Source organism: Passer domesticus, chromosome 8 (genome assembly GCF_036417665.1).
Source record: "Passer domesticus isolate bPasDom1 chromosome 8, bPasDom1.hap1, whole genome shotgun sequence".
Lineage (NCBI taxonomy): Eukaryota > Metazoa > Chordata > Aves > Passeriformes > Passeridae > Passer > Passer domesticus.
In genome coordinates, this window is record NC_087481.1 from 4,749,331 (window position 1) to 4,769,187 (window position 19,857).

At 55.5% G+C, this 19,857-nt stretch overlaps 2 protein-coding genes across 2 annotated transcripts in view; both read left to right on the forward strand.

Moving 5' to 3' along the window:
* LOC135305610 (zinc finger protein 850-like) overlaps nucleotides 1–19,857 on the forward strand; it is a 179,042-nt gene that overhangs the window by 58,745 nt on the left and 100,440 nt on the right. Inside the window, 2 exon segments of the mRNA XM_064429346.1 lie at nucleotides 779–1,072; nucleotides 1,075–1,465. Coding sequence (XP_064285416.1) covers nucleotides 779–1,072; nucleotides 1,075–1,465 — 685 coding nt within the window.
* Nucleotides 11,806–16,712, forward strand: LOC135305959 (serine/threonine-protein kinase pim-1-like; the record flags this gene model as incomplete). The annotated part of the gene is made up of 5 exons (XM_064429536.1): nucleotides 11,806–11,916; nucleotides 14,943–14,993; nucleotides 15,198–15,564; nucleotides 16,213–16,389; nucleotides 16,636–16,712. Coding segments are annotated over exons 1-5 (783 nt in total), but the record flags the coding sequence as incomplete, so codon positions are not given.

Below are 19,857 nucleotides of genomic sequence, written 5' to 3' on the forward strand. Positions count from 1 at the left end.
TCCTAGAGGACAAGAGCTCCATCACCACCACTGGACCTTCAGAGGAAGACCAGACCCTTCTCCAGGATCACTGCCTTGACAGAATCACGATCATCACTGCAACAGGACTGCAGCCACCATTTAATGGGACTCCTACCAGCACCCTGACCAGCAGGGTGCCAGGTTATATCCTGACTCTGTCAGTTTAAGGCAGTGTTTCTGTATCATTGTCTTGATCTTAATTTTCTTGTTAAATTGTAATTCTGGCTTAAAATCTCCCCCTGGTTTGACCTCAAGCCAGTACAGAACTCAATGCACTCATCTCTTGTTTTCCTCCCAAAACAGAATTTTACATCCCAAACCCACTGCCAGATGGAGGAGAAGGCTTCAAGGAAGAGGAAGATGCCCCGAGACACTCAGGCAGGTGAGGAGGAAGTCAGGGCCCCTTTCCTTATCTCTCCTGCTCCATCTCCCAGCCCAGCACAGCCCAAGGCTGCAGGACAGCCCCACTGCCAATGCCGTCCTGCCAGGGATGCACTGGGAGGATTTCCTTCCCCTTCCCTCTGGCACAGAGGCAAATCCCATCCTCTCCTTGCCCTGCCTTCCTCAGACAAGCTGAGAATAGAGACCAGGGAGGACAAATCCCCATGGCAGAACCTCATGGAAGAGGCAGATTTGAGCGGCTCCATGGCACAGGAATCTAACAAGGAGGAAAATTCCCTGAGATCCCACAGGAGGAGGGGCTTCAAACCCAGCCCAGGGTGCTCTGAGGAGGAAAGATCCACCCTGTGCCAGGAAGGTGGACAGAGCTTCAGCCAGGGATCAGAGCTGGTGGTCCATGAGCAGCTTCCTGATGGGGAGAAGCCCTACAAGTGCTTGGAGTGTGGGAAGAGCTTCAGGCACAGCAGCACCCTGATCAGCCACCAGATGATCCACACTGGGGAATGGGCCTACGAGTGTGGGGAATGTGGGAAGGGCTTCAGCTGCAGCTCAGAACTTGTCAGGCATCAACACATCCACACTGGGGAGAGGCCCTACGAGTGTCCTGAGTGCCAGAAGAGGTTTCACACCAGCTCCCATCTCCTCCAGCACCAGCGAATTACACAGATGAGAGGCCCTTCTGCTGCTCTGACTGTGGGAAGAGCTTCAAGTACAACTCCTACCTCATGAAGCACCAGCGCATCCACACTGGGGAGAAGCCCTACGAGTGTCCCCAGTGTGGGAAGAGGTTTCACATGAGCTCCTGTCTCCTCCAGCACCAGCGGATTCACACAGATGAGAGGCCCTTCCGCTGCTCTGACTGCGGGAAGGGCTTCAACCGCAACTCCCACCTTGTCACCCACCAGCGCATCCATACCAGGGAGAGGCCCTACGAGTGTCCCCAGTGTGGGAAGAGCTTCAGACAGAGCTCTCATTTGAGCAGACACCAACACAGTCACCAGTAAGGGAAGACATGCAAATGCTGCAACTGCAGGAAGAGCTTTGTGCACTGCTCCAACTTCATCCCCCATGGGAGAACCACGTTTGGAAGGGCCCTGGTGATACGTGTTCACTGTGATCCATGCTGGGAAGACACCTGTTTGTTTTCCTGCCCCTGCCAATGACATGATGTGAGCCTGAAGAACATGAGGGTCTGGCCAGGGCTGTGTCATTGCATTCACTCCGACCTCAGGTCATTGCCAGGGGCAGGAAAGGGACTGTCTCTCTCTATCTCCCCCTGAGGAGAAGGGTGTCCTTTCCAGGCAGGAGGAAGTTATGGCCAGGAAGATGCAGTCAGTTTTGTTGTAGTTTTCCCTTTTTTATAACCCTTCTGTTGTCAATATTGTTTCTCTTACTGTTTGTTTTTATCTCATTGCTGTTCCAAATAAATTGTTCTTATCCCAGCCCAGGATCTTTGCCTTTTGTTATTTCCATGGGAGGTGGGAGGGCAGCGAGCAGCAGTGCGGTTTTAGTGGGAGCAGGAAATTGGGGAATCCCATTCCTAAACCCCAGCCTGTGGAAACCGAGCATCCCAGCTGGTCCCAGCCCTGGTGGCCATGGCAACAGCCTTGGGAGCGGGTCCCTGCCTGGGGCTGTGGGAACCTCTTCCCTCTGGTGCCCAGGGACAGCACTGGAGGGAACGGCTGCAGCTGAGTCAGGGCAGGCTGAGGATGGATCTCAGGAAAAGGTTTTTCCCCAGAGGCTGCTGGGGCACTGCCCAGGCTCCCCAGGGAAGGCTCCCAGCTCCAGGGCTCTCTGAGCTCCAGCAGCATTTGGACAGCGCTGCCAGGCCCAGGCTGGCATTGTTGGGGTGTCCTGTGCAGGGCCAGAAGTTGGACTCCAGGATCCTGATGGGTCCCTCCCAGCTCAGCCAGTTCTGTGGATCTGGGATCCCATGACTCTGGGGATGGGGCTGCCAATGGTTGCCATGGCAACCACCCCTGGCATGGGGTCTGCATGGAGCTGCCAAGGGACTGAGCATGGCAACAGGGGTCTGGGGATGGTTGCCACGGAAACTGACCATAGCAACAGGGGGCTGGGGATGGTTGCCATGGAAACTGACCATAGCAACAGGGGCTGGGGGTGGTTGCCTACTAAGGATCAGATTTGTCACATGCCCTCAGAGGGGTTCCATGGGGACTTTCCAAGAGTCTCCAGGCTGTTCAAGAGCTGGAATGTCACAGGCAGAGACAGGGGCTCCATGGACACCTCCCAGGGGTTTCTGGGGATGGTAAAGAGCCCTGTGCTCAGAGACAGTCACAGCCATTCCATGGTGACATCCCAGGGCACCTTGGGCTGCAAAGGCACCGATTTGTCACAGGCACTCATGGGGGCTCCACGGTGACATCGCAGGAGTCCCCAGGCTGCCAAAGAGCCGGGATGTCCCAGACACTCCCAGGGGTTCCTGTCATGGGCACAGCAGGAGCTTCAGGCAAAGTTTATTGGAGAAGCTCCTGTTAGGTCACGAGTTGCAGAAAGGATCCCAAATAGCCCCCAGAGATCCCCAAATGTCACTGTGGTGTCAGAGATGACACAGACTCAGGTCAGAATGCTGAGAGCTAAAAGCCCCCGGTTTATTCAATCCTCTTCTTTTATACCTTGGTTTGCTACAAGTGGACCTCATTGGTCATTTAATCAACACATTTTACATGATTGGCTAATGAAGAAAACACCTTCCATTAAACAACTTTTTGGAAAAAAACCAACTTATTCCAAACACCACCTGTGGATAGTTTCCAATTCTTTCTCTCCAGCTCCCTAAAAGTTTCCAGACCAATTCATGGGAAAGCTTATCTTACTTTCTCTGTCTCTGACCACACTGTCATATCCACATCCAAATACTCCCAAGAACCTCCAGGCTTTCTAAACTTCTTCCATGAAAGGAACTGTGGAGCAGCTGGTTCCAATTGCACCCCAGAATTTTCAAGCATTCCTGTGTAAAGAATTATAAAGGTGGAATTAACCTTTATACAATTTGGTCCACAGGATTAAAGATGGGATACCATATATAAATATTTATATAAAATCTATTATGGTAATGATTAGACAAAATTTTCTTAATGAGAAATATTTACACCAAGATATAAGAGCTGTAACATATTATATAAAGCTCTAGGAAGTTATTTCAAAGCAACTGTGCTAAAGCAAAACCAGTTTTTAAGCAGAGATTTGTGTCACTCCCCCAGACCAATGACCCTGGGCAAATCCCTTTGGCTCAGCCTGGAGCAGTGACCTTGAGGGGCGTCCCCACTGCAGGGAGGAATCTCAACAACTCCCAAGAAGGGAAATGTCAGGAGACGCTGCTGTTAAAATTTGGGACAGGGCTTTTCTAGTCAGAAGTGCTTCCCTGACAGTCAGATGTGCCCAGGCTGGGCCAGCTCAGCAGCTCTGCAGAAGCTCTCAGTGCTGTCCCTTGGTTCTTGCTTTCTCTGTGAAATATTCCATCCCTGCCATAGTTTCCTCTCCCTCTCAGGATGTCAGATTTGGGATGGAGAAATCTGGTTTCACCCAAAAAGCAGCGTGACCCCCTCATTCATTTCCCACTGGGGCTTTGCAAAGAGGGCCTTGCTGGAGTTGTTGGAGCCCATTGCAGGCAGAGCCTCCTGCTCCAGCAGGAACTGCCTTTCCTGTGCCAGGAGCAGGGCAGGTCCCGCTGCAGGAAAAGCCCCAGGCCAGCCCCAGCACAGGGAAGGGCTCGGGCACAAGGGCAGAGTGCCGTGCTGGGAGCTGTGCCAGGCAGAGCCTGAGGCACCAAAGGCACCTTGGCAGCAGCAGCTGCTTGCAGGGCATGGCCAGAAGCCTCCCTTGGCAGCCTGGCCTGGTGGCCAGCACTGCAGAGCTGCTGCCTCAGGGCTCATTTCTGCCTGGGCTCTGAAAAGCCACTTCTGCTCCAGGAGCCTGCCTGGGAAGCCATTGGCCCCAGCACCTTGGGGACAAGATATGAATGACAAAACTCTTCATGCCAGCAGAGACAAGGCAGGGGCAGAGGAAAGGGGAGAGCCAGGCCCAGGGCACAGGGCTGCCATGGTGATGGCTGTGAGGTCACTGCCCCTGCAGCAGCCTGGCTGCCCTCAACAGACATTCTGGCCAGAAGCGTTGTGATGGCACCCAGCACATCAGAGAACCCACACAACAGGAATTCTGTGCTTGGGGATGAATGGGTTTCACTGGGTCAGGCTGCACAAAGGTCCTGCTCTTGGACAATTACTGTGATGGGGAATCCAACTGTGGAAGAACACAGTTGCAGTTTCGTGCACTCTCCTCATTGTAAAATATTTCCTCCTTTTAACAAATGTAAATCCACCCTCATTCAGTTCACAGATATTGAGCCTTGTTCTGTCACTGCAAGATTGGGGAGAAAATAATTTTGACCACTGTTTTCATTTTCACAGACCTTGGAGAGGACCCAAAAACCTCTCAAGATGAGTTTTGGAGGCCTCATCCCATAACCAGCAGTGAGAGGCGGCAGACTCTGGGCTCAGTGGTGTGGAGACTGAGGACAGAATACGAGTAGCCAGGGAGGGATTAAAGGGTAGTTTCACACATCTCGGAGTTTTTCTTTATTGTATAAAACAGCCAGAGAAAGAGATAATGGCACCAAGGGCAGCTTGGGAAGCCCAGACTGGACACCAGGAGAAAGGAATTTTCCTCCCAGTGCAGGGCTGTGGTGCAAAACATCCCCCAGAAGGAGCCTGGAGCAGCCCAAGGCTTTGTGTGGGCAGGCAGAGGCAGGCAGGAGGCAGAGCTGTCAGCAAAGGAAGGGGCCAGCCAGGTGGGGCAGCCAGGGGATGATGACAGCCTGCAGGGACAGAGGCACAGGGCAGGGACACCGTAGGACAGCCTGGGCTGCACAGGGCACAGGGATGGGCAGCAGCAGCAAGGCCCTGACAGAGCCAACTTGGGCAGCACTTTGGCCATGGCTGCTGGCCCTGGGCCTGAGCCAGGAGCAGGAGATAAGTGACCCTTGCAGGCCTGGGGCCTCATTGCCTCCTTGTCCCTGCTCAGCAGCCTGGCAGGGGCCACCTCATGGTGCTGCCCTTGGCATTGCACATCCCCACATGCCAGAGCCCATCCCGGGAAGAGCCCTGAGCAAGGAGGGAGGGACAGGATCTGCCTGGCCAGGGGCTGGGGCTCAGGCCTTGGCCCTTTGCATTCCTGAAACACATCCAGGTTTACTCAGCACCAGAGGCACCTTTCCCTTCCTTGTCTGAAGCTGTCATCACTGCCTCCAGTGTTCTGCTCTACCTGGAACCTGGGGACACTTTCACATGAGTTGTGACCCTCCTTGGGACCCATTAGAAGTCAAAGAAAATTTGGAGTTTGAATCTGATTTGGAGTTCTTGAGAAGTTCTTTGAGCACACACTGAGGGACTGAGTCTGATGCAAAGAGCACCAAAGCCCCAGAGGGTCATTAAAGTCCTGGTGCTGTGTCTGTGCTACTGAGCTGGGCTGGGCTCCTGGCCCAGAGGCAGCTCCTGGCAAGGGCAGCGCTGCAGAGAGACAGCTCTGGCCAGGAGCAGCTCCTGTGCACAGCCCAGCAGGGCTGGGGCACTGCCAGGGCAGCTCAGGGACACCAGCAGGGCACAGCCAGAGCTGACAGGGGCTCAGCACTGGCAGGGGCTGGGGGCTGTCCCAGAGGGGGCTGTGTCACAGCGGCACCTCTGTGGCTGTGTCCTAGAGGCACAGGGCAGCTGTGATGTCAGCAAGGGGCTGTGTGACAGCACAGAGTGGGCTGTGTGAGGTCACAGGTTGGGCTATGACATCACAGAGTTTGTTGTGTGAGGTCACTGAGCAGCTACAGCATCATAGAGGAGACTGTGTGACAGCACAGAGTGGGCTGTGACATCATGGCATGGCTGTATGACATAATAGAGGAGACTGTGAGGTCAAAGTGTGTGCTGTGACATTAGAGAGTGGCAGCATGACATCACAGAGAGGGTTTTGTGACATCACTGAGGGGGTTGTGACATCACAGAGCTGTCTGTGACATCATGGAGTAGGGTATGAGGCCATAGAGCAGATCCGGACGTAACAGCTGGTGGCTCTGTGACATCAGCGAGTGGGTTGTGACATCTCTAGGTGGCTGTGTAACATCCTAGAGAAGACTGTGACATCACAGAACAGACTGTGACATCCCAAAGCAACTTTCTGACATCACAGAGTCTTCTGGGACATCACAATGCAGCTGCATGACATTCCAGGGTGACATCCCAGAATTGGCTCTGTGACAAAACAAGGGTGCTGTATGACATCCCAGAGTGGGCTGTGACATCACAGGTGGCTGTGTTACATCATAGGGTGCTCTGTGACATCACAGGATGCTGTATGAGATCACAGGTGGCTGTGTGACATCCGAGGGGCTGTGTGACATCACAGGGTGGCTGCTTGTCCCTGCTCAGCAGCCTGGCGGGGGCCGCCCCATGGTGCTGCCCTTGGCATTGCACATCCCCACATGCCAGTGCCCATCCTGGGAAGAGCCCTGAGCAATGAGGGAGGGACAGGATATGCCTTGTCAGGGGCTGGAGCTCAGGCCTTGGCCCTTTGCATTCCTGAAACACATCCAGGTTTATTCAGCACCAGAGACACCTTTGACTTTTTTGTCCCCAGCTGTCATCACTGCCTCCAGTGTTCTGCTCTGGCTGCAACCTGGGGACACTTTCTCAGTCATGTCCCTCAGTGGGACCCATTAAAACTTCAAGAAACTTGGGAGTTTAAATATAACTTTGAGTTCTGGAGAAGTTCTTTGAAGACTCTCTCAGGGACTGAGTCTGATGTAAACAACACCAAAGCCCTGAGAGAGTCATTAAAGTTTTCCAAGTCCAATTATGGAGAAATATTTCAAAGAGCTTGTAAGACATACACATGCCTATTTTAAAGGGTTTATTTTATTACATTTCCCTTCAGAGCAGAGGCATTTGCAGCATTCTGTGATTGATATTGACCCAGGGTCTCTCCTCAGGAGCTCTGGCCTGCTCAGAGAAGCTGTGCCTTGAGCTCTGACCCAGTGTGGACAACCTTGCTCCACGTTCCCCAGCCCCATACTGTCTGTCCTCACTCCCCTGGGACCTGCTGGGCTTGGAGAGCTGGCTGCACTCAGCCTAAGAGGGGTTTTCCCTTTTTGTATTTTTTGAAGCAATCTCAAACTCCTGAGTTTCCCCACTGAACACAGACACACTCCTCAGGTGTGTGCCAGCCCAAGGTGCCACCAAAACCACTGCACAGCTGCCCTGGGCCAGCTGTGAGGGTGGATCATCAGCCCAAGCTGCACTGGGCCACTGCAAGGGGCTGTGGCCATGGACACTGCCCTGAGCCCACTGCTGGGTTTGGCTGCCACGGCAATCCTGAGAAATTAAACTGTGCTTGGAAACACTGGGGAGGACTGGGACATACTGGGGAGCACTGGAACGCTGTGGGAGACACTGGGACATCCTGGGAGTGACACTGGGAAGAACCTGGACAAGTTGGGAACACAGGGAATGCTGAGGGGCAATCTGGGCAGAATGAGTTGGACTGCAAGGGTACACACTGGGACATACTGGGAGTGGTACTGGGGGATACTAGAGAATACTGGGGATACTGGGAACATTGTGGGGAGGACTGGGGGACACTAGAGCATACTATGCATGGCACAGGGGGGAACTGGGAAGGACTGGGAATGTACTCATGGGTATTGGGAGGTACTGAAGGGGCACAGGGGCTGTACTGGGAATAAACTGGGCTGTACTGGGAGGGACTGGAGAGGGTGAATGGGCTGTTCCCGCCTCCACCGCCTCCCATTTGCCGAGGCTCCCGCCCATCAAAACCTGCTGCCAATCAGCGCCGGTCTGGGACTGTCGAAGGCGGTGCCTGGTGTCAGTGCCATATTTTCTATTTTCCATACAACTCCCGCCATGCCCTGCGGCCCGATAGCACCCCACTGGAGCCGGGACTACAACACCCGTCATGCCCCGCGCTCCACAGAGCCCACCCCAGTATCCGACCCCATCTGTTCCTTAAGTATCCCCAGACACTCCAGGATCCCTCAGTGCCCCTCAGCGCCCATTCGGGACCCCTAAAAAGAGTCCCCGGATCCCCCGAGTGCTCCCAGCCCCACAGATGCCCGGTACAGCCATTTCTGGGAATGCATCTCCTCTCATCCCCCGCGGCCCCAGAGCCCCCATAGCACAGCCCCGCACCTAAAACTCGTGCCGTGCCCCGCGCCCTAAAGAGCCCAGTTGGAGCTCCCCAAGCGCCCCCCAGGTATTCCCGAACCATTTACGTTCCCCCCGAGGACTCAAGTCGCGGCTCGGGCCCTGAAGTGTCACCCCAAGTGCCTTCCTGAACCCCCAAACGCCGCGGTCCAGCCACTTCCGGGACTACAGCTCCCATCATGCTCCGCGGCGCAGGTACAGCGCTCTTCGAGCCGGGACTTCATCTCCCGTCATGCCCCGCCATCACCAAAAGCCATTGCAGCTGCGCCTACAACTCCCTTGATGCTCTGCGGCGAGATTAACCCGTATTGTACCCGCGCCTACAACTCCCATCACCCCCCGCACCCCGGAGAGCCCCATTCGAGCTCCCCAAGGGCTCGACCAGACCCCGAAGGGCCCCAAATTCCCCTCCCTGACCTCCAAGGGCCGCCCTCGACCCCCAAGTGCTCCCCCGGACCCCGAACTGTCCCTCAGAATTCCTGAGTGCCCCTCCAAGTGCCCACCCAGGTCCCCCAAGTGTCGTCCATACCCTCAAGTTCTTTCTAAATTCCCTCCCCAGACCCACAACTGCCTCAAATGTGCCCCAGAAATGTCTCTCTGGACACCAAAAGGCTCTCCCATGCCCCTGTCTGAGATAAAGATGATAAAAACGATGACAAAATGACTGGACATATTACTAATTACCATAAAGAGGAAGAAATAAATAGCCAATAGATCTTCATTAATTAAGGAAGGGGAATGTGCTACATAGAACCAAAGAACATTAATGTTCTTGCCTACTAAAAATGTATAGATTTTTTATGCAAATATAAAAACTAGGTAAGAAAAACCACTGTTAATATTATAAATGAAAATAAATATATACATAATTAAATAATTACACAAAATAATGTGTTACAGAATAAAACAAAAGAATAAATTACATTAACATTTTTGGATATTTTGGGATGTCAGTCCCAGGTGGGTTATGACGGACATGGTGAGGGAGGGGGTGAAGAGCAGGTTGTCCAAAAAGGGTCAGCCCAAAAAGGGCTCATTCGTCTCCATGCCCAGACCTCCTAAAAAGACATTCAGCATTAAGATCACTTGAGGAATGCTTCTATCACCTCTTCTCTGCAATGAAAAATAAAAACCAAACTCACATATGTGATTAAAAAACCAAAAATTATGAGGTGCACTTTGTAATCTCCCTCCTTAACTCAAATCACTGCACAAGCCCTGGAGACTTGAAGACAATTGAAGGGAGACAAAGAGCTCCCCAGGGCTTTCTGTGTTTTAATCAGCCCCACGGTGGATTTGGGGCTGGGTCCAGGAGCCTCAGGCACTGAGAGAAGGATGAAGAAGCTGCTCAAGGAGTCAGCAGCAAAACTCCAAGTGCCTTGGAGCATGGCTGGGCCCCAGTGAGGGCAGGGAGTGCCAAAGGCTCCCCAGGGACTGCTGAGAGCAGATCCTTGAGGCCAGGAGTGCAGGGAGCCCAAGGCTCTGGGCAGGGAACTGCAATGCTGAGCAAGGCCTGGGCTGGCTGGGGGAAGCAGAAAGGCCAAGGCCTGAGCCCAGCCTGGGCCAGCAGGGCCTGTCCCTCACGGGTGGCTCGGGGCTCTCTGTGGGGCAGGGGGATGTGAGGGGCAGCAAGGACAAATGCCATCAACCTGCAGCCCCTGCCAGCCTGGCCAGGGAGGCCGAGGGAGAGCCAAAGTGCAGCCCCTGCCAGGAAAGTTCCTGCTGTGGGGCCTCCAGAGGCGCTGCCCGAGCCCAGGGCACAAAGGCCTGGGTGCCTGTGGCCCTGCCAGCCCTGCCCAGCCCTCGGCCATCTGTCCTGCAGGCTGTGCCCCCTGTGCGTGCTGCTCCTGTGCCCTGGCCGGCTGCACTCGCCCCTCTTGCTGTGCCCCAGCATTTCTCAGCCAGCGTTTCTGTGCCCTCCCTGGGCTCCCTGCACCCAGCGCTGCCGGCTCCTGGCACGCAGAGCCGGCCATGGCCCAGCCTCACGCTGCCACACCTCGAGCACCACAATTCCACCCTGGCAGGGACTTTGCTTTCTCCTCAGCTCCAGCCTGAACCTTCCAAGCTGCACTTTGGGGATGTTTCCTGCAATCCCCACTCCCAAGGAAAGCTGTGTCTCCTGCTGCTCACAAACAGGGAAGGGCTGGTGGGAGAAGTGCTGGTCAGAGGCTGTTTGGGGCATAGTGACCATGAAATTATTGAGTTTTTAAATATTCCATGAAAGAAGGAGGGACATCAATAAATCTTCTACACTGGACTTTTAAGGGCAGACTTTGGCCTATTGAGGATGCAGATTTGGGGAGTACTAAATCATGTACTGATTCTTTTAAGGGAAACAGCCCTTAAAAACAAAGGGTTCCAGGAAGGATGGACACACTTCAGTAAAGAAACCTTGATGGAGCAAGAGTAGGCTGTTACTTTTTGCAGAAAGATGACCCAGAGGAAGAAATGACTGGCTTGGCGGGGCATGGAGCTTTTGCATGAATTTAGGGGTTAAAAAGAGGGTGCATCACCTTTGGACATAGAGGCAGGTAAATCAAGAAATTTTTAAGGATGTTGTTAGGTTCTGCAGATAGAAAATTAGAGAGGTGAAAGCTCAGTTACGACTTAACTTGGATACTTCTGTGAAGGATAATAAAAATGTTTTTATAAGTACATTAATGGAAAAAAGAGGGCTAAGGACAATCTGTATGTCTTATTGTGGGGGATATGGTTAAAAAAGATGAGGAAAAGGGTGAGGTACTTCACCCCTTCTTTGCCTCAGTTTTCAACAATAAAACAGGCCATCCTCAGGACAAGTGTTCTCCTGAGCTGGTAGATGGGCACAGGGAGCAGAACAGCCCCTGGAATCCAGGAGGAAGCAGCTGGGGAGCTGCTGAGCCACTCAGGTGCTCACAGGTGCCTCTGGGAGCAGATGGGTTCCATCGTAGGGGGATGAGAGAGCTGGTGGATGATCTCCCCAAGTTGCTCTCCATCATTTACCATCCGTCCTGGATCAGCAGGGAGGTCCCAGAGGAGTGGAGGTGCCAGTGTGAGCCCATCCCCAAGAAGGGCTGGAAGGAGGATCTGGGGAGCTCCAGGCCTGTCAGCCTGATTTGGGTGCCTGGCAAGGTTATGGAACAGATCACCTTGAGAGCCATCACAGGGCACCCACAGGATGGCCGAGGCATCAGAGCCAGCCAGCGTGGATTTCAGTATCTGCATTGTTGGTCTGGCTGAGGGGATTGAGTCCAGCATCAGCAAATTTGCAGATAACACCAAGCTGGGTGTGAGTGTGGATGTGCTGGAGGAGAGGAGGGCTCTGCACAGGGCCCTGGGCAGGCTGGATCCAGGGCCCAAATCCAACAAGGTGAGGTTAAACAAGACCAAGTGCCGGGCCCTGCACTTTGGCCACAACATCCCCTGCAGCACTACAGGCTGGGGACAGAGTGGCTGGAGAGCAGCCAGGCAGAAAAGGACTTGAGGGATCAGCACCTGCTCTGCTGCTCCTTCCCGTCTCCCCCAGGGCCCTTGCAGAGCCCCAGCCATGCTGTTTGCCCCCATCCTGCTCACGGCCAGCCTGGGGCTGCTCAGCCTGGGGCTTTTCTGTGCTGAGCATTGGCCTGGCCGTGTTCTTGAGAGAGCCTGGGTAAGGAGCCTGGAGCCCCCAGGGCCTGGCCTGAGGCGTCAGCGCTGCCCCAGCAGTGCCCATGGCCTGTCCCTGCTGCAGCCCCGGCACTGCCACCCCCAGGACTGTGCCCGGCCCCGAGAGCACTCAGGCCCTGCAGCAACACCAGGGCCACCAGGGCAGCGGGGCAGGGCCACGGCAGCAGCACTGGCAACACCAAGTGCTGCTGCTGCTGCTGGGCACAGCTGCTGTGCCAGCACTGCTCTGCCCCCAGCTCTGCACACAGACATTGCTGCTGCAGCTCCAGAGAAGGCAACAAAAGGGCATCCCTGAAGACAACTCTGCTGGGAAATTCTTAATTCATCTAAAGCCACTGAGTGCACAGCTCCTCAGTGTCACAGTCTGCGGCCAGGGTGAATGTGGAGAGAAACAAAGTCAGAAATAGCAGAAACAATGATCTAGATTTAGAAAGAATATTAAAAAAAAAAAAAAAAAAGGGAAATCAAAGAACCAAACCAACAGAACTATCAAAAATTAATTTTATTACAAGTGATTTGCAGAAATTGGCAATCAGTTTAATGCTTCCTAAGATGTCCAGTCATCAGTCTCCACACTGCAGCCTTGAGCTCCTGGTTCCTCAGGCTGTAGATCAGGGGATTCAGGGCTGGAGGCACCAGCAAATACAGAACTGACACCAACAGATCCAGGGATGGGGTGGAAATGGAGGAGGGTTTCAGGCAGGCAAATACTGCAGTGCTGAGAAATGCATTTCTCCTGCATTTTTCCTTTACAGATTATTTCAGTCATCTCCTGAGAGGTACAGTTTTTTCTGGTGCTTTTCATGAACTGATTGTACTCTTGATTTAGATGGAGATTTTAGAATTGATTTCAGATGTAGAAGACTCTGAAGTGAGCACAGAAACAAACTCCCTCTGTCAGCCCATTTTCATCTTCTAGATCACTTTCAAGATGTCCTTGGGGGTGTTGGAATGATGATCACACAGCTCTCCACTTCTGGCTGCAGGCTCTGCAGATTGTTTCTCTGCATTCAGTCAGGCTTGCATTCCCCAGGAGTTCTTGGTAGCCTGTCATGTTTTCTTAGGGTAGAACAGTAACAATGAAAACCTTACCAATGGCACAACTGCCCAGCCCACAAGGAAAAGAAAAGAACAAGCTGCCAAATTCTTCAAATATTTGTCCTGCTTTGCTGCAAGTGTTGTGCTGCACACACAGTGTGGAAAGCCAAGAGAAGCTGCAGTTGGTGGCACATCTTGTGATAGAAGCTGCACCTCATTCTTCAGGAAAGGTTCTTGGAAAAAGCATACAGGACTGAGGAGAAGTTTCTGGAAAAACTGAAAGTGCTTTTAAGAAATTAAATGAAAATTGAAACAATTCAAGACGTTTTTCTCAATTTATTTTTATGCTCCCCTTTTCCATCTTGCACTAGTTGTCCATCCCATTAATTCCAACCAGATCTCACCTCTAAGATCCATGAGTTGGCAAGTTTTAGACATTTTAAGATACCATGACCTACACACGGTTTGGTTTTCCCCTGTTTTTCTTGGAAAGCAATGTTGGAGAGGTAAGTGCAGTGTTTGTGTCAGGTACAAATTCTGCATTCAGGGAACACGCTCTGAGAGTGTTTGACCCTCAGCAGGGACACTGCACAGCAGGGACCGAGGGGATTCCTGAGCCACTGTGCAGGAGTCCAGACTCTGGCTGAACTCGGCAAAGTTCCCGTGTTTGGACAGGCTCAGGGGCTGCCCTCGGGGAACGTGGGGCTCGGGGCGGGGGCGAGCGGGCAACGGACAAACGGACACGGGGACAAACGGCCCCGGAGCTTCAGTTGCAGCAGCAGCAGCGGCAGCGGCAGCAGAGGCATCAGCAGCAGCAAGAGAAAAAACTTTAGATTCCGTTCTCCTCTCCCTCTCCCTCCCCGCTGTCCCGTACATCTCCCGCTCTCCCTTTCCCGGTCTCCCCTCCTCTCCCCGCCTCCCTCTCCCCGTGCCCGGCCGGGCCATGCCCCCGGCCCGCCCCCGGCCCCGGGCGGGGCTGCCCCGTACCCGCCCCCGGCCGTCCCACCGAGGTCTGGTCCCAGCCCGGCTCTGGCCGTGCTGGCGGTGGCGCTGCTGGGCGGGGTTCAGTGCCTGGGGCGGCATCGCCGGCTTTTGGCTCCGCCTGGCCCGAGCCCGACCCCGACCCCGGCCCCGACCCCGGCCCTGGCCCCGGCTCCTCCCGGGGCCCGCGGAGGACACAGGCGGCCCCGCCGCTCCCGCCGCCTCCGCTGCGGCTTGCCCGGCCCGAGCTCCGCCGCTCGGCAGCGCGGCCCCCGGCCCCGCGGCTCCCGGGTCGCGTTGCAAAGAGCGAACGCCGGGGGATGGCCGGGCCGGGGCGGGTGAGGTGCGCTTGGGGGCCGTTGCTGGCCCCGGGCCGAGCGCTGACAGCCGCGTCCCGCCCGCAGGGAAGGCGCAGGAGTCCCTGCAGGAGCGGTACCGGCTGGGCTCGCTGCTGGGATGCGGCGGATTCGGCAGCGTCTTCGCAACAACGCGGCTCTCGGACGGCGCCCCGGTGAGCGGCGGGGCCGGCGGCGGGCGGAGGAGGAGGGGGCGCAGGAGGAGGAGGAGGAGGAGGATGGGGCTGGGCAGGGCGGGCATTGAGCTCAGCCCGCTGCTCCCCTTGGCTTGCAGGTGGCCATCAAAAGGGTTCCTCGGAACCGCATCTGGCATTGGAGCGAGCTGGTGAGTGAGCCGGGACAGCAGGAGAAGCCGGGCCGTGCCGGGCGGGGATGAGCCGAGCCCCGGCAGGGTGGGAGCCGCCAGGACATCCCGAGGGAGAGCGGGCGTGGGGCCAGCGCAGGGCGCAGAGCATCCCGGACTGGCTGAGGGGTTGCCCAGCCCTGGCCCAGCATCGGCCCCACTGACGGCATCGTGCTCCTCCCGCAGCCCGACGGCACCCGCGCTCCCCTGGAGGTTGTGCTGCAGGACAAGGTGTCCACAGGCTTTCCCGGTGTCGTCCAGCTGCTGGAGTGGCTTGAGCTGCCCAGCGACATTGTGATGGTGCTGGAGCGGCCAGAGCAGTCTCAGGACCTCCTGCATTTCATTCGGGCACGGGGGTTCCTGCGCGAGGAGGTGGCGCGGCAGCTGTTCCGGCAGGTGCTGGAGGCCGTGCGGCACTGCACCAGCTGCGGGGTCCTGCACCGCGATATTAAACCAGAGAACATCCTGGTTGACCTGGCCACCGGGCAGGCCAAATTGATTGACTTTGGCTGTGGCACCTACCTGCAAGAGACAGCCTACACTCACTTTGCAGGTGAGCCTACACAGGACTGTGCTCCTGCTCCTGGCATCTCACGGCCCAGCATCTCACAGCCCAAGCTGGGTGTGGCAGCAGGGATTCTCCCTTTTGCTGCCACTCATGGGACTGAATCTGCAGCTGAGTTGCTTTAGAGCAGGGCTGGGTGGGGAGCCATCTTCCAGCCCTGCTGGCAGCCTTTGCCCACCACTGTGCCCAGGACTGGGGCTGGGCTGGGGCAGCCAGCCTGACAAAAACAGTCGTGGGTGGGGGTAGCAGAGAGGGAGGTCAGAACCTGTGCCCCAGCTGGTTTGGTGTGCAGGCAAGAGGAAGGGCTTGGACTGCTCCACTTGCCCTGTTTGTCTTGCCTTTATAATATGTTTGGGGCAATGCAGACAGGGAGAATGAGGGCATGGTTTTTCCCCAGCACGCAGTGGGTATTTCCTTTGCATGTCATGGTCAGGCCTAGCCAGGGCTTCCACTGTCCCCTTCCCACACCAGTGGCTTCTTTTGCAATCCCAAGTTTGTACACCAGTCCCAGATGCTGGTGAGAGGACAGTGGTGACCCCGTGTGCCACTGATGCAGCCCCCGCCCACCCAGGGATGCTGGGGCCAGGCTCTGGGAGCAGCAGCATCCCCCTGCTGAACTCCATCTGTATTCCACAGGAACACCATCATACAGCCCCCCGGAATGGACCCGCTTTGGCTGGTACCATGGCGAGCCAGCTACCATCTGGTCCCTGGGCATCCTGCTGCACGAGATGGTCTGTGGGAAGATGCCTTTCAGGAGGGGCTGGAACTTCAGCTGGGGCCAGCTCTCACTGCCACAACGGCTCTCTCCAGGTGAATCCTCTTCTCTGGGCACAGGGGGAATACCAGTGCTGGGAGACAGCAGCGGGCTCGGGAGCATCCCGCTCTGGCAGCTGCTGAGGAGGTGGCACATGTCCTGCTCTCCCCCAAAACTAAGAATTGATGGGAAAGTTCAGGCCCAGCTCAGCGCATCCAGCATGGCCTGGGCATGGGAATAGTGGGGCAAAGCAGACAGGAGCCTTCTCCAGCTGACGGGCAGTTTCTGGTTTCTCTCCCCAGAGTGCCAAAATCTGATTGGGTGGTGTTTATCCATGCACCCCTTGGCCAGACCCTCATTAGAAGAGGTGTTCTGTCATCCTTGGATGCAGGATATTGATCTGCCCTAGAAGAATGGAGAGAGCCACAGGCACACTGTGCTGCAGGGCCCTGGTAAGTTACAGCTGCACACATGCCTTGGCAATGAGAAGCAAAGAAAGCCAGCCCGTGTCACTGCACCAGGGTCATGGCATGGGAACATGCAGCCCTTGTGCTGCAGCTGAGCTGCTCTGCCCAGCCCTGGTGGCTGCCATCCAAGCAGGTTTTGCTTGTCCTGGTTCCCTGACAGCTGGGGCCCTGGGCAGAGCCCTGACAGCCTGGTCTCACCCCAGGGAAGGAGAAGGAGCCCCCAGAGAAGCTGTACCGGGTGGGGCTGCTGCTGCAGGAGACAGCGAGGATGACATCAAGGATGACCTGAAGGATGACAACCTCTTCCTCAACCTGGCCACCAGCAGTTGAAGGTGATGCACTTTGATTGTGGCACCTTCTTCAAAGCCAAACTCCACAGGGAATTTGCAGATGAGTCCACACCTGGGGAAATGCTCCCAGATTTGGGCATTGCCCAGCTTGGCTGGGAAGCAAAGGTTCCCCCCTTTGCGGGGGCAGATGCAGCTGATCCTTCAGTCGGCTGCCCAGCTGCTTTTGGCAGGGCTGGGGGCATGGGCTGAGGTGGGTACGAAATGGGAGTGGGCTCCTGGTCCTGCCAACAGCCCCCAGCACCCACCGTGCCCCAGGCTGGGGCTGGGGCTGGGGCAGCCAGCCCAACACAAACAAACCCCCATGGTGAGAGCAGAGGTGGGACTCCAGAACCTGTGCACAGGTGCTTTGCTGTGCAGGCAAGGATGGGCTTGGGCAGCTCCACTGCCCTTGTTTGCTTTGGGATCACGGTTATTGTGGGGGACAGTGCAGGGGGAAGGGAGAAAACCTGGGTGTTGCTCACACATGGCTGGGTTTTTCCCTGGCATGCAGGGCTTGGGCCTTCCTCAGTCCCCTCACAGAGATATGATTTTTACCTTTGTTCTTTTTTTCCCTTTTTGTCTGTAATCTATTTTCAACAATTTGTTGTTTGTTTTTCTAGAGGAAGCATTCTGGTTGGTCCAGTCTGGATCGGGAAGTGCTTGGGAGCAGCTGTGGCGTGGATGGGCCGTGCCCTTGGAGCAGGCTGAGGACATCGTTTGGGACCAGCTTTTCTTCCAGCCATGGATGGCATGAGGTGGGTCCCCGTCTGCTTGGCAGGGTGGGCTCAGAGCTTTTGGGAGATGGCAGCGAGCACAGGAGCATCCTGCTCTGGGCAGCTGCTGAGCAGGTGGATGTGCCATGGCTGGCTGCAGGCTGGGCACATGTCCTGCCCTCCTGCCCTGCTCCCAAAGGCAGCACCGATGGGCAGCTCTGGGCACTGCTCTGGGCACAGCCAGCATGGCCTGGGCACCACGGGCAGCTGGGACAAGGGGACAGGAGCCCTCAGCTGACGGGCAGTTTCTGCTTTCTCTCCTTGCAGCCGGGCTCTGCAGATGCTGAAGCTGCTCTGGGCTCTGCCAGGGCTCTGCTGGAGCTCAGCACCGGGCCGGAATCAGCCAAAGAAGAAATGGTGTCACCTGCAGCACAGACTTGCTTGAGCATTTTGGCAACGCAGCTCAAGTTTGCAGAGTGTTCACCTCCAAGGGAAAACATGACACCTCCCAAAAATTAAACTTGTTCAATACCTTCTGAAATGAAATCAGTCTGGGAGGACTCCAAATCACATTTTTCGCTTGGTCAAGCTGTAGCTCAGCCCTTCTCTGAACAGTTCTCTCCCCCACCTGCCTTTTACTTCTCAACTGCTCCCTTTTTTCCCCAGTGAATTCCCAGCCCGTTGCTGTCTCCATCACTCTGTTGCCTTCCTTGATGCCCATGACCACAAGGAGGGCTGAGCCCCAGGTTTAGGGACTCATGCTGTCACTGGCTGAGGAGCAGCAATGTTTCAGAGTTCCAGTGGCATTTTAGTGTCATTCAGAGCCACTCTCCAGCCCTCAGCTCTCCTCACTGCTGACTTCCCACTCCCTTCATCCTTGCAGCAGGATGAGCTCTGTGAATCCCCTTGAGCCTCCCAACTCTTCCCAGCCCACGCAGCCACCTCAGTGAGGCTGAAGCTGAAGCTTCTCTGTCTCCTCTGGCACTCCAGTCCAGTCCCCTGTGTGGGGAGCCCCAGCCCCAGAGCACAGCACACAGCAGTGCAGTCCGGGCTGGAGCAGCTGCCCTGCAGACCTGGCTTGGCTGTTTGTGGCAGCTGAATGCTCCCTGTTTCCAGCTGTCCCTGCAGGATGGCCCCAGGGCAGAGCCCAGCCGGGCTCCCACTGCAGCCCCTGGAGCTTGGGGCAGACAGTGCTCCCAGAGCTGAGGTTCATGGGGAGCACCCGGAGCTGTGCCTCGCACTCAGTGCTGGCAAGTGTTGTGTTCTCATCACCTGCAGCCTGAGGGGAAAACAACCTGTGCTGCCAGGCCAGCACTGCCCCTCTGGGCAGGGACAAGGCTGAAGAGCTTTCCCATTCCAGAGGATCCTGCACTGAGCCTTGGCAGGGCCTGGCAGGGCTGGAGCCGGGTCTGGCCTGCTGTCTGGGACTCACTGCCCACCAACCGCCCCCACCCACCACACTCCATCCTCCAGAGACAGAAGGGTCTGTGTGTGCCAGGGGCTCTTGGGTGTCTCTGTATCCAGGGACAGAAGGGTCTGTGTGTGCCAGGGGCTCTTGGGTGTCTCTGTATCCATGGACAGAAGAGTTTGTGTGTGCCAGGGGCTCTTGGATGTCTCTGTACCCAGGGACAGAAGGATCTGTGTTTGCCGGAGTTTCCATAATATCTCTGTACCCATGGGTATGGGATGAACACGGACAGTGAAAGTGTCAGTACCGTTGCTTGCACACTCCTTCCTTTGTGTACAAGACACATCCATGCACACCCCCACATATTGGTATATTAATAGGATAGGAGTGGATAGAAACTTTGCACAGAGCTCTAACTTTGGCATAACTCACTCTTTAGCCAGAGACCAGGGTATTTTTTTCCCCAGCTCTGTGTGAGAAGGTGTCCAAGACCTGAAGGAGCAGCATTCAGAAGCAGTTTCAGGATTTCTAGGCAGGAAGTGGAGCTCACAACCATCCATATAACTCGCCATATTCATTGGGATGGGCTGCTGCTTCTCTAGGAATA